Consider the following 13,911-nt stretch of genomic DNA (forward strand, 5'->3'; position numbering starts at 1 on the left):
TGGGTGGAGAGACCATTCGCCCGGGTCGACGAGCTGACGACGGAGGAAGTCTGCCGCCCAATTGTCGACCCCGGGAATGTGTACGGCAGAGAGGACCGGAACGTGCTTCTCCGCCCACCGCAGGATACGGGAGGCTTCCTGTAGGGCCATCACACTCCTGGTGCCCCCTTGGTGGTTCAGATAGGCCACGGCGGTGGAATTGTCCGTCGGAACCCGGATCGGGAGACGGGGAGTCCAGTGAGACAGTGCCAGGAAAATTGCCCTGAGTTCGAGGACGTTGATCTGCAGGGAAGACTCCTGAACAGACCAAAGACCCTGGAGGGTGAGGGACTCGAAGATCGCCCCCCAACCCGAGAGGCTGGCATCAGTGGTGATCACCCGCCAACTGGGGGGGAGGAGGAAAGACCGGACCAGGGACACCGTCCGAGGATTCAGCCACCAGGAGAGATCCTGGCAAAGCTCGGGAGGGAGACTGATCCAGTGATCGAGGCCTGCCGGGAACTTGTCCCACCTGGATAGGATGAACAACTGAAGGTCCCGGGAGTGGAATTGGGAATAGGGAATGGCCTCAAAGGAGGCCACCATACTGCCCAGGACGCGCATACACATCCTGATGGTCAAGGGAGATGGGTCACGGAGACAAGTCACCCCCGCCTAAAGAGAGGGAATCTTCTCTGGGGGAAGGAACACCCGCCCAAGGAGAGTATCGAAGATCATGCCCAGGAAGGGCATCCTCCGGCATGGGACGAGAGAGGACTTCGAGTGGTTGATGAGCCACCCTACAGGTTGTCCTCCAATGACTGAGCCCGGATCAGAAGGTCGTCCAGGTAAGGCACCAATGCGACCCCCCCCCCCCCCCCCCCCCGGCACTGAGAAGTGCCACGAGAGGCGCTAGCACCTTTTGTGAAAACCCTCGGGACAGAGGCCAAGCCGAAGGGCAGAGGCCAGGGCGACTAACTGAAAATGAAGAGAACCCACCCACCTTTGATGGGAGAGGGCAATGGGGACGTGTAGATAAGCGTCCTAAATGTCTATGGACGACAGGAACTCGTCCGCCTCCAAGGAGGCGATCACCGACCGGAGGGATTCCATGCGAAAATGACTGACACGGACGAAGTGATTGAGCGCCTTCAGGTCCAGGATTGGGCGGAGCGAACCTTCCTTCTTGGGAACCGTAAACAGGTTAGAGTAGAACCCCTGAAAGCGTTCTGATCCCGGAACCGGAATGATGACCCCTAGAGAGCGAAGGGAACGAATGGCCCGAAAAAACTCGTCTGCCTTGGGGGGGCGACGTCGGGAAGAACCGTCCCACGGAAGACCGGAAAATTCGATCTTGTATCCGGAGGAGACTACCTCCAGAACCGAAGCGTCCACACTTGCTTGCCAGATATTCTGAAAGGCGAGCAAGCAGTCAACGGTAGAGTCTGGAGGTAAGGCTCGGATGAGCTGTTTGGCCCAGATCGCGCAGGCCTTGGCCACCCAGGAAGCGGCAAAATCAGGACGGATGGCGGCACCCGCTGCTACGAACACTGACTTGGCCAAGGAGTCGACCCGTTTGTCAGCGGGATCCGACAAGGAAGCCGCGTCAGCCAGGGGAAGGGTAGTGGCCTTCGCCAGACGAGCCACCTGAGGAGGAACCGTCCAAAGGTTGACGGATTCCTCAGAAAAGGGGTAAGGGACATCCGAGGCTTTGGTAAGGTGAAGGCGCCGATCAGGGTGACGCCACTCCTTAGCCAGAAGTGCGTCAAGATCCGCGTGATTAGGGAAAACCACAGCGGAACGACGGAAGGACACCGACTCCTGGGAGGAGGAAGAAGGATCGTCCTGCACATGGAGCGCGTCCCGGACGGGTTTAATGAGATCCTGTATGGCCGCAGACATCGCCGAGCACCGCTCTGATTCAGAAGCAGAGGAGTCCCCAGGAGCGGCGGAAACGGCTGAAGAAGAAACCTCGCCCGCCTCAGACTTATTCGGGGAATGATCCGAGGGAGCTGAGGAAGAGTGGGACCCGGCCGAGACCCTACGAGGTTGCTTGCGGGACAGAGTTAGACTGGCCGCATGGGAACTTCTTATTACACAGAGAACATGCATAATGAGTAGAAATCCCGGCAGGGGGAGTGGGGTCTCGACCAGAGGAAGATATGTGGGCTTAGGATGGAGCCTGCAAGGAAAAAAGTCAGCCGAAGGGCTGCCTACCAGACCCAAATGGTGCTGTGTCCCAGATGAAGAAGCCGCAGCGCAGGAGAGGAGCAGCAAGATGGCGACCGGGTGCAGGAGAAAAAGGAGCCGGCAGAGAAGAAGGGAACGCCCTCCGTGACCGGCAGAAGCCCGCGCTGAAGGAGGATTGGAGGAAAAAACAAGCTCCGCCCACGGAGGAGAGGGTGAAAGAGTGAGCCCGAGAAAGCTCCGTCCCACGTGACCTGCGGCCCAGTAAGCCGAAAAAGCCGGGGCCTAAGGTGAGACGGAGCTGCCGGGAGCGGACGCCGCGATCGCGGAGGCGACCGGAAGCAGCCGCGGGACGGGAGGGACACAGCGCTGAGGGGAACAGGTGCCCTGCACAAAGGAGCACCGAAAATGACCTCCGAAGCCGGCCCCAGAGCGGAGGCATGAGCCAGAGCCGGCAGAGATGCAGGTACCCCGGTCCATGGGAGGGGAGGGGGGGGGGGAACTGGGTGGAAGTATAGCAAAGAGGGCTTCCCCCAAGCGTTCCCCCATACCATGTTCCTCCAGCTACTAGGCCAAGGGAGGAGAAAGCGAGATGGAGGGGGAAACCACAGGCCTCCCACAACGGATGGATCCCTACTTACCTTCCGAAGTCTTCAGGCGCAGCAGTGACCACCCCTTCGGCGGACTTAACACGGAGACCGTGGGACTACCGGAATTCCACTGCGGAAGCAGCTTTAAGTGGGGACTGGGTGGCTTCCAGGTACTTGAGTACGTGCCCGCAGGGGAGCAACTAAAGTGGAACACTATGGAACCACCCCTGCATCAGGCCGAAACCTGCAGAGAAAAAATAAAATAAAAAATTAGCAGGATGACCTGCGATAAAAAGATAGCAGGTCATGTCTGCCTCCTACGGACACTAGAACTAGACTGATCTCTCTCGGCTCTGGCAGAGGGGTATAGCCCACCTGGGTGGAGCCAGCACTTTTTTTGTTTCTAGTGTCAGCCTCCTAGTGGCAGCTGGGCATTTACCCATGGTGCTGTGTCCCCCAATGCCATGCACGAGAAAATAACGATGCTATGAAGAAGATGCTTGGGTGTAAGCACGTAGGCGGTTGTCTATAGAGAAGGTTTTGACTGTTATACACCAATAAAGCTGCAACAGGTGGCGTTCTCTGCTGTATATAACAGGTTGCTTATTTTTCTCCCTTTAGGCCCACCAAAGTCACAAAGCAGGTTGCCGATTGAGGGAGACTGTCTGTTGGATGAGGATTTTAAGGCTCTGGATCCAGCTGCTCCCAAACGTAGAGTCGCGTTCTCTGGGCTCCCCAACTCCCCTCCTAAAAAGATGCTGCCTGATGAAGACTTGTGTCCAGATTCTTGCTTTGTTGCTCTTAAGCCTCCCCAAGACCAGCACAGTACAAAGCTTCGCCTGAGGCTGACTCCTCTGAAACCTGCACCATCTGAGGAGCAAAAGTCAAGCAGATCTCAGTAAGTAGGGACTACAAGTGACCAGGGTAAGTCCTCATAGCAGCTGAAAACTGGATTGACGTGGTTTTACTGCAAATCTGCACAGTTTTCAAATCCATTGTTAATAGCCACGCTTGGTTATGGGTAAAATTGCGGTTTACCTGCAAAACCATACAACCACTAATCAATGGGAAAATTACTAGTTTGTGGAAGAACCACTTGTCAGCTCTCTTTTCAGCCATGCGGTGACCTTAACCCCTTCACGTAGTATGATGTAACTGTACGTCATAATAAGTGAGGGTATGTATGGAGTGAGCCTCTGCAGCAGGCCCGCTCCATACATGGTGGGTGCAGGCTGCATTATACAGCCGGCAGTGGCCTGCACTGACTGGGAGCGCCGATCGTGCCGTCCCTGTCTTTTGACCCCTCAAGTGCCGTGATCAACGCACCTGTGAGTGAAGTCAGAGGGATGCAGTTCCCTCTGCCTTCCGACCGGAGCCCCCACAGTGAAATCGCCGGGCTCTGATCGTTTGCCTTGGCAGCCTGGATGCTGACATCCAGCGATCCAGGCCTGCCATGGCGTTCTCCATACTGAGCTATGTACGAGGCATGGATCAGAATAGACAGTGTGAAAATCCTATTCAACTATATAGTTAGGTCCATATATATTTGGACACTGACACAAATTTTGTTTTTATTACCCGTTTACTAAAACATTCAAGTTATAGTTATATAATGGACATAAAGTCTAGACTTTTAGCTTTCATTTGAGGGTATCCACATTAAAATTAGATAAAGGGTTTAGGAGTTTCAGCTCCTTTACGTGTTTTTAAAGGGACCAAAAGTAATTGAACAATTGACTCAGGCTGTTTCTAGGGCAATTCCTTCATTATTTCATTCTCAATTAAGCACATAAAAGGCCTGGAGTTGATTTGAGGTGAGGTGCGGTGCTTGCATTTTGAAGATTTTGCTGAGACGTAAACATGCGGTCAAAGGAGCTCACCATGCAGGTGAAACAAGCCGTCCTTCATCTGCGCAAACAGAAAAAAACCATCCGAGAAATTGCTACACTATTAGAAGTGGCAAAATCTACAGTTTGGTACAGAAAGAAAGAAAGCACTGGTGACCTCAACAATGCAAAAAGATCTGGACGCCCACCGAAGACAACAGTGGTTGATGATGGCAGAAGAATTACCATGGTGAAGAGAAACCTCTTCACAACGGCCAACCAGGATAAAGGCGGATCAATATCCAAATCTACCATAAAGAGAAGACTGCCTGAAAGTAATAGAGGGTTCACTGCACGGTGCAAGCCACTCATACGCCTCAAGAGTAAGAAGGCGAGATTGGACTTTGCTAAAAAAAAAAAAAAAATCTTGAAAAACCAGCGCACTTCTGGAAGAACATTCTTTGGACAGATGAAACAAAGATCAGCCTCTAACAGAATGATGGAACGAAAAAAGTATGGCGAAGGCATGGTTACAGCTCATGATCCAATGCATACCACATCATCTGTAAAACATGGCGGAGGCAGTGTGATGGCTTGGGCATGCATGGCTGCCAGTGGCCCCGGGGCCCTAGTGTTTATTGATGATGTGACACAGGACAGAAGCAGCCGGATGAATTCTGGGGTTTTCAGAGACATACCGTGTGCTCAAATCCAGCCAAACTGATTGGTCGGCTTTTTATAATACAGATGGACAATGACCCAAAACATAAAGCCAAAGCGACCCAGGAGTTTATTAGAACAAAAAAGTGGAATATTCTTGAATGGCCGAGTCAGTCACCGGATCTGGACCCAATAGAGTATTTCACTTGTTAAAGACTAAACTTCAGACTGAAAGGCCCAGAAACAAACAGCAACTGAAAACCGCTGCATTAAAGGCCGGGGCCGAGCATTAAAAAGGAGGAAACGCAGCGTCTGGTGATGTCCATGAGTTCAGGCAGTGATTATCAACTAAAAGGTTTTCAACCAAGTATTAGAAATTTAAAATTTTATGTACAATTATTGAATTTGTCCGATTACTTTTGAACCCCTAAAATGAAGGGATTGAGTTTAAAAAATGCTTTAGTTCCTCACATTTTTTTAAAATCATTTTGTTCAACCCACTGAATAAAAGCTGAAAGTCTGAACTTCACCTGCATCTGAACTGTTGTGTTCACAATCCATTGTGATAATGTACAGAACAAAGATTAGAAAAATGTTGTCTGTCCAAATATATATGGACCTAACTGCAAATCAACCTATAAAACAAACTATACAAGTTTGGTATTGCCGCATTCGTATTGAGCCGCAGAAAAAGGACGTCTGGTCATTTTTAGCGCACAGTGAACGCTGTGATGTCATACCTTGGCGGAATTCTCTTTTTGTTTTTCTCAATTTTGCCGCACACAGAATTTTTCCCTTTTTTCCAATACAAGATGTGGGGAATTAAATGGTGGCATTAAAAAATTAATCTTGTCCTGACAAAAATAAGCCCTCATATAGTTATGTGAATGGAAAAATAAAAATAATTGGGTTATTGGCACGTGGGGAGGAACACTCCAAAATGCAAAAATGAAAATAGGCTTTGATGCCAATGGGTTAATCACTGCTCATATCCAGCCTAAAGTTTACTTTACATTCAGGTCTGATATGCGCTTGTCTTTTGCTGGATAAATATTGGCCTAACCCGCTGCTTTTGGTGGTGCCAGCTATCTAATGTGTATGGGGGCCTTCTGACTCTCCTCTGACTCCAGATGTCAAGGAGGGTGAGATTCAGGTAGTTATGTTTTGACATGCTTAATTCTTTTGTTCCTAGGGCAGGGGTGAGCGACCTTCGGCACTCCAGCTGTTGTGAAACTACAATTCCCAGCATGCTTTATTCATTTCTATGGCAGTTCTGAGAAGAGCAATCAATTATGCATGCTGGGAGTTGTAGTTTCACAGCTGGAGTGCCGGAGGTTGCCTACCGCCGTCCTAGGGAATAGCTGTTGGCCAAACGAGCGTTCGGCTGACAGTTTATTGAAGGTGCGCCTTATGGTCATGTTATAGATGTCCGTCTCCTGACAACGCCACTTTATACATCATGTTCCACAGAAGAAAGTTTTCTCCAACTAGCCATAATTTATTTTATTAAAAGTTTATAAAGCAGAGTTTTCTACACATTCTTTATATTTCCTCTAGAAATGAAGAAAACAATGTAAGAAAACTTTCTGAAAAGGGAGAAAATCTGAAGCCTAAAACACCACAGAAACAGAGTCTCACACCAAAGAGAATTGCTAACTCTTCCAGGAGGTGATTTTATTATTTGCGTCCCATTTAGGCTAGCGCTACACTTTTTCCGTAAAGTTAAAGAATATCCAGAAGGATACTGATACTTTGGAGAGAGTTCAGAGAAGAGCTACTAAACTGCTACATGGATTGCAGGATAAAACTTACCAGGAAAGGTTAAAGGACCTTAACATGTATAGCTTGGAAGAAAGACGAGACAGAGGGGATAGGATAGAAACTGCTAAATACATAAAGGGAATCAACAAGGTAAAAGAGGAAAGAATATTTAAAAGAAGAAAAACTGCTACAAGAGGACATAGTTTTGAGGTTTAAAGGGGCAAAGGTTTAAAAGTGATATCAGGAAGTATTACTTTACTGAGAGAGTAGTGGATGCATGGAATAGCCTTCCTGCAGAAGTGGTAGCTGCAAATACAGTGGAGGAGTTTAAGCATGCATGGGATAGGCATAAGGCCATCCTTCATATAAGATAGGGCCAGGGGCTATCCATAGTATTCAGTATATTGGGCAGACTAGATGGGCCAAATGGTTCTATCTGCCGACACATTCTATGTTTACTTGAAAAGAAATTTCAAGCAACTTTTTTGAATATTCTTATTTCCTTTTATTTGGAACTATAGTCAAAGAGCTAATTGCAAAACTCCAATTTATATTGTGTTATTAGCTTCAATCTTGCTTAGATGTTTAACTTATTTTTGTCGCAGGCCAACAGAAGAGCAAGAAGGTGGGGAGCCCCAAACACCCCGTTCACGCAGGAAGTCCGCTCAAGCATCTACTAGTTTAATCCGCAAACAGCTTAAGTAAGTAATGATCTAAAGGGACTGGTGCTCTCAAGTAAATTCATACATGTTTAGCTTTGCTGGGTAAGCGGGGGGACATTTGATTAAGGACATGCCTCTTCATAGTCATGCTTTAATAATTTCTCGCTCGTATCATTGGGGGACACAGAAGACCATGGGTATAGCTGCTGCCACTAGGAGGCCAAACTAAGCAAAAAAGTCTTAGCTCCTCCTCTCAGCTATACCCCTCCTGCAGACACTGAGCTAATCAGTTTTAGCTTAGTGTCTGTAGGAGGCAGACATATTTTTCTGCAGGTCTGCCAAAGTCTTCCTTTTTTATTTTTCAGGTTCGGGCTAAGGGCAGGCTCTCACCACCTGTTTTCCCACACTTGAGGGGGGAGACCAGTGGGTTCTCAAGCCTCAAACCACTGTTACCCGGCAGCTACAGTGTCACCTTGTCTGCTACTCCTGGAAGACCCCCTGTTACCCACCCCAAAGGGCAGCACACTGAGGAAGGTGACACTGCTGGAATCGGGGTGGGCAGAAACCGTCTAGGTAAGTATATTACCTGCCCCCCTGTGCCTGAGCCCCCTTCTCCTGAGTTCTCTAAGTGAACGCAGGGTGACTCACCAGCCCTCAGTCCCACCTCCAGTCCCAAGCCCCATCCAGGCCCTGCGATGCATTCCTGGCGGTATTACTTTTCTTCCATAAGCGGAATCCTTGCACTACTGCTGGATACCGCACTCCCTGTAGTTTCATAGGCGAGTCGTTTCACTACTACTGGATTCTGTAGGTCCTATCACATTCCCTTCCTTCCTTGGGCGGAATATGTGTGCTTACCACTGGACCCTGTACATCCTGCAGCATTACCCCCTTCCATGGGCGATGTAATTGCACTACCACTGGATACTGTACAGCCTATAGCATTACTATCCTTCTATAGGCGGAGTAATAGCACTACCACTGGGTACTGTACAGCCTGTAGCATTACCTTCCTTTTATCGGTAGAGTGTTTGCACTTGCCACTCGATCCTATTCATTCTGTATCATAACTCTATTTTCATAGACAGGGTATTTGCACCTCCCGTTGGCTCCTACACATCCAGTAGCATTACCCTCTTTCCATAGGTGGAATATTTACACCACTACTGGATACTGTACATCGTGTAGCATTACCCTCCTTCCATAGGCGGAGTAGTTGCATGATCACTGGATCCTATACTTCCGGTAGCATTCCCCTTCTTCCGTAGTGGAAGTATTTGCACTTACATTGGGTACTGTACATTTTGTAGCATTACCCTCCTTCCATAGAGTAGTTGCACTACCACTGGATCCTATAAAGACTATCGCATTACCCTCCTTCCTTAGGCGGCGTAATTGCACTTCCACCGGATACCATACGTCCTGTTGCATTACCCCCTCCGCAGGCGGAGTAATTGCACTAATACTGCATATCTTCTGTCCTGTTGGATTTCCTCCTTCTATAGGTGGATTAGTTGCACCACAATTGCATATGGTAGCTCCTGTAGAATTACCCTCCTTCCATTGGCGGAGTAGTTGCACAACCAGTAGTGCTTGCACAACCAGTAGTGCTTGCACAACCAGTAGTGCTTGCACAACCAGTAGTGCTTGCACAACCAGTAGTGCTTGCACAACCAGTAGCGCTCTTGCACAACCAGTAGCGCTCTTGCACAACCAGTAGCGCTCTTGCACAACCAGTAGCGCTCTTGCACAACCAGTGGACCCTGTATATCTTGTCGGGTTCCCCTCTTTCTGTCAGCGGAGTAATTCACTACCTCTAGAAGCTGTCCATCCTATCGCATTATCCGTCTTTCTTAGGTGGAGTAATTGCTTGAACATTCTGCTAGGGTGACAGCATCAGCTGGAGTGTTCTTCTCTTCTGGCAGCCTGGTATGATGTTTGGGGCCTTTGCCTTCGAGCATCCCTACTTCATCCCCCATGGGGGGAAAGTTCTGTCACATCTACACTTCTCTGGCCCTTGATATCCAGATGCCATTTTCAGTTTGTCTTGTTCGAATCAGTATTCCACTGAGTGGTTTTCTCTTTTCTTCTCACACCATGCTGTGACGGTTGACTCTAGGGTGTGTTTTTCCTGGCGTTCTGACCCATGGGTATCACTTCCTTAGAAGCCTTTTGGATCCAGGCTACGTATTTCTCTCCTGTATCTTCCGCAATCGCTCCGTTGCTTCTGGTGACTGACTTGTCTTCATTCTTGTCCATCTTGTGGATAGTCTGTGTGCTCTCCACTTCTTCTGACTTGTATTCCCTGAGCTGTTCTTTCTTCTGCCGAGCCAGAGCCTCTGCGTGTTTAGCCGCTCTATGGTTGGCCTTCCGGGGAGTGGGTCTTCCTGTCCCTTTTCAGGGTTCCTGGTGTGTCCTCCCCGGCATTTCTGTGCAGGGCCTTATGACCGGCCTTGGGTTCGTTCTGTTCTTGTTCCCTCCCCATGGTACTGCCCTTTAATGTCCCATGGTCTTCTGTGTCCCCCAATGATACAACTGAGAAAATAGGATTTTTTGTGCTTTCCTGTAAAATCCTTTTCTCGCGGAGTTCATTGGGGGGCACAGCTCCCACCCTGTATATACATTGCTGCCGCTCCGGTTCTTGATTCTGACCCATCTCCGGCTTTCTTCCTTTTTATTGTGTTCTGTTGGCTTCTCTTGGCTGCTCCTACTGCTTTTGTACAAACTGATTAGCTCAGTGTCTGCAGGAGGGGTATAGCTGAGAGGAGTGCTTAGTGTCGCCTCCTAGTGGCAGCAGCTATACCCATGGTCTTCTGTGTCCCCCAATGAACTCAGCGAGAAAATAATTTTTACAGGTAGGCACAAAAAATCCTATTTTTGGTCTCCACAGACTTCTATCAGATGGAGATTTTGAAGAGCTGGATGAAGATGCAGACTTTGTACCCCTGAAGCAATCCGAAGTGTTAATTAGCAGTGAAGATGATGAAGAAGAAGAAGCAGTAAGGGAGTCGCCAAAGAGATCAGCAAGGAAAAGGTCAACACCTAGGACCCCGACATCTTCCAGGAAAAATTCAGCTAGGACACCAAATAAGACTGTGAGTTGATGGCATTGAATGAAGTGAATCAATTTACCGACTAGAAGACTCACTTTTTCCCCTTTAAACTAAAAGTGTCACTGCATCTTATAGTCCAAATGCTAATGATCATTTCCATTATGAAAGCAGCCATCGGCATGCGGGAGGCGCTCCCTGGTATTCTTCCGGACCCCACTCTGCACTGTGTCCTGACTGCATACTGCGCAGAGCGCGAGCCTGAAGACGACCAAGGAGCAATGTCGTTTAGAGCCAGCTTGGTTTACTTTGGTTAAGATTATTTATTATTATTTTTGTATTTTTTTTAAGGAGTTATGTCATTATGTCATGTCAGACAATGGGGGCATATCGCTAGGTAACAGGTGGGAGCCGGCGAAGTTCCGGAGTGTGCACTGCGCATGCGCGGCCGCCCTCCATTCATTTCCATGGGGCTGTAGAAAATTGCGCTTTTTCGGCTATTTTCCGTCGGCCCCAAAGAAATCAATGGGAACGGTGGCTGGTGGGTCTGAGATCTGATGAAAAATATTTTTATTAATCCTATGTGCGTCTTATAGTCTGAAAAATAGGGTACGTCTGTTTTTCTAATTATTTGATATTCACTACTTCTAGACCATCATCCAAGGCTTGTGTTAATTTAGCTTAGCTCCCATTTGAGGGGGGAAAAATGAAAGAAAGTAAAATATGGTAGAAATCTGAGCTCCACTCTGATGCTGTATTATAGCGGAACCCTTATATATTTGAAAACTTGGTAAACATAATGTCACTATTATATCTGTGTTTTATATGCAATTTAAATATGACAATGTTTTATTACTCGGCTAGGCATAATAATAATTGTACTTGTTTAATTCCCTCAGCCTCTCTCTAAAGCTGTTCATGGTGCAACACCCAAAATCCCAGAACGGAACCAGCCCATACATAAGCCTGCTAATGTCCTAGAGGAGGCTCGCATTAGGTGAGGTAACCTGGTGCACACTGGGTGCCGTGTCTTGGGTATTCAGCATCTTATGTCCAGGGACACAAACTGTCAATAATTACATTTACATTGAATATCTCGGAGCATGATGAACACAAAAGATCATTTCCAGCCATCGTCCAAGCCTAAGGCCTATTAAAACCTAAGTCCAAAGCCTCATGCACATGGTCCAGCTGTGTACAAGGAGCCTTAGAGCAGCGCTTTTTGCTCTAAGAATTCTTTCTTTGGTTTCTACAGTGCTATGGAGTGTGACGGTGCTATATAATTAATAAAATAAAAAAATATCTGCACCCTTCAGTGTATTCCCTTTGCCCTCATGAGTGCTATCTAACACTTAATGCATTTCTTCTGTGTGCAGGCTTCATGTCTCTGCTGTACCTGAATCTCTGCCCTGCAGGGAGCAGGAGTACCAAGACGTATACAGTTTTGTAGAAAGTAAACTGCTGGATAGAACTGGGGGGTAAGTTCATGTCAAAATCTAGAAAAATGTATTTAGTTTGGTCCCTTTTCGGTGAATGTGCAAACAATTGCCATCATTTCTCACTATAGGAGTACTATGGACTGGGGGGGCGGTATTGGCTGTCTGACAGCCTTCATTTTTTCATGGTTTGTACACACCATTGAATGACTTCTGAGTAAGTGTTTAATATGCCTTTAATATAAAAGCTGCAGTTAAAGGGGTGTTCCCACATAAATGCCTGATGGATATGGGTCCCACCACTGGGTCCTGCACCTATGCGGAGAATGGGAGTCTCCTGACCCTCCTGTTCTGGAGACTGCCAGTTGCCATATCCAGGAAGAGAACTGAGCGGTGGCGGTGTCTGTGTGTGGTTCCCCATTCACTTTTATAAGATCTGTGCTGGTCAGGACGGCCATTCTCTACATAGAGGCAGGTTCTACCTCTCGGTCCACACCTATCAGACATTTATGGCCTTTCCTGTGGATATATAGGCTGGGAATAGCGCTTTGAAATGTTGCCCTTTCTACGTCATATGGACTCCCTACAGTTGGTTCCCCCACTCGGGACCCCTTCTACTGTGAGCTGCTCTGTATGACTGGCTCCCATTCTGGCAAACTCAAGCTATTCTTGTATTACATGGATGGCTAGTCATCTCAATGGCCACCATGTAATACTACTGAACCCCTGCAGTGGCATCCTCCAGCAAAATCAGCAGTTTAGTGGTGGTGCTAGGAGCGGAACCCGGATCGATCAGCTGGTAGCCATGAGGGTCGCATTTTGAAAGTTGCCATCTCTGATGAGTTGACTCCATCTATTAGGTAAGTCATAAACAAAGCAGAGCCCTGCACAAGAACCCTTTATGGCAGCACATTGAGGCAGCTTTTTGGATCCCTATCCATATGAAATCAGATGCCACATGCAGTAGGGATCGACCGATTATCGGTTTTACTGATATTATCGGCCGATATTCAGGATTTTGAACGTTATCAGTATCGGCATCTATTTTGCCGATATACCGATAACATATTGGTAACACAGAACGCGCTGCTCTCAGCGCTCTCCGTGTTCCCTCAGCAGCACAGGGGAGAAGGAAGCCGTGTCTCCCTCCCCCTGTGCTGCTGCTGCCGCCAATGACAGGAGAGAAGACAAGAGAAGGGGCGGGGCTATGGCCGCTGCGCCACCAAAGAAGATGCCCCTCTCATTAATTCATATACAGGAGGCGGGAGCTGGCTGCAGAATCACATAGCCGGCTCCCGACCTCTATGAGCGGTAGCTGCGGTCCGCGGTAGTTAACCCCTTAGGTGCCGCGGATCGCAGCTACCGCTCATAGAGGTCGGGAGCCGGCTATGTGATTCTGCAGCCAGCTCCCGCCTCCTGTATATGAATGAGAGACATATCTTCATTGGTGGCGCAGTGCGCCCCCCACCCCCATCCCAATAGTGAAAACATTGGTGGCGCAGTGCTGTGTAAGCCTGGGGCTCCGATCGGTTACCATGGCAGCCAGGACGCTATTGAAGCCCTGGCTGCCATGGTAAGCTCCATGCTGCTGTGTGCACAAAGCACAGAGCAGCAGGGACAGTGTGAGCTCCTATTCACCCTGATAGAGATCTATCAGGGGGAATAGGACAAGGGTTCTAGTCCCTAAGGGGGCTAAAAGTTAGTAAAACAAAACACAAAAATATTAAGTATAAATGAAAAAGATTTACAAAACAAAATAA

At 48.3% G+C, this 13,911-nt stretch overlaps 1 protein-coding gene across 1 annotated transcript in view; it reads left to right on the forward strand.

The window, feature by feature from the left end:
• Positions 1-13,911, forward strand: part of ORC1 (origin recognition complex subunit 1) — a 57,324-nt gene that overhangs the window by 24,397 nt on the left and 19,016 nt on the right. The window contains exons 6-11 of the mRNA XM_040406920.1: positions 3,378-3,654; positions 6,800-6,910; positions 7,609-7,704; positions 10,556-10,760; positions 11,615-11,712; positions 12,092-12,193. Coding sequence (XP_040262854.1) covers positions 3,378-3,654; positions 6,800-6,910; positions 7,609-7,704; positions 10,556-10,760; positions 11,615-11,712; positions 12,092-12,193 — 889 coding nt within the window. The remainder of the gene's footprint in view (positions 1-3,377; positions 3,655-6,799; positions 6,911-7,608; positions 7,705-10,555; positions 10,761-11,614; positions 11,713-12,091; positions 12,194-13,911) is intronic.

The sequence above is a fragment of the Bufo bufo genome, chromosome 9 (assembly GCF_905171765.1).
Source record: "Bufo bufo chromosome 9, aBufBuf1.1, whole genome shotgun sequence".
NCBI classification, from domain to species: Eukaryota; Metazoa; Chordata; class Amphibia; order Anura; family Bufonidae; genus Bufo; species Bufo bufo.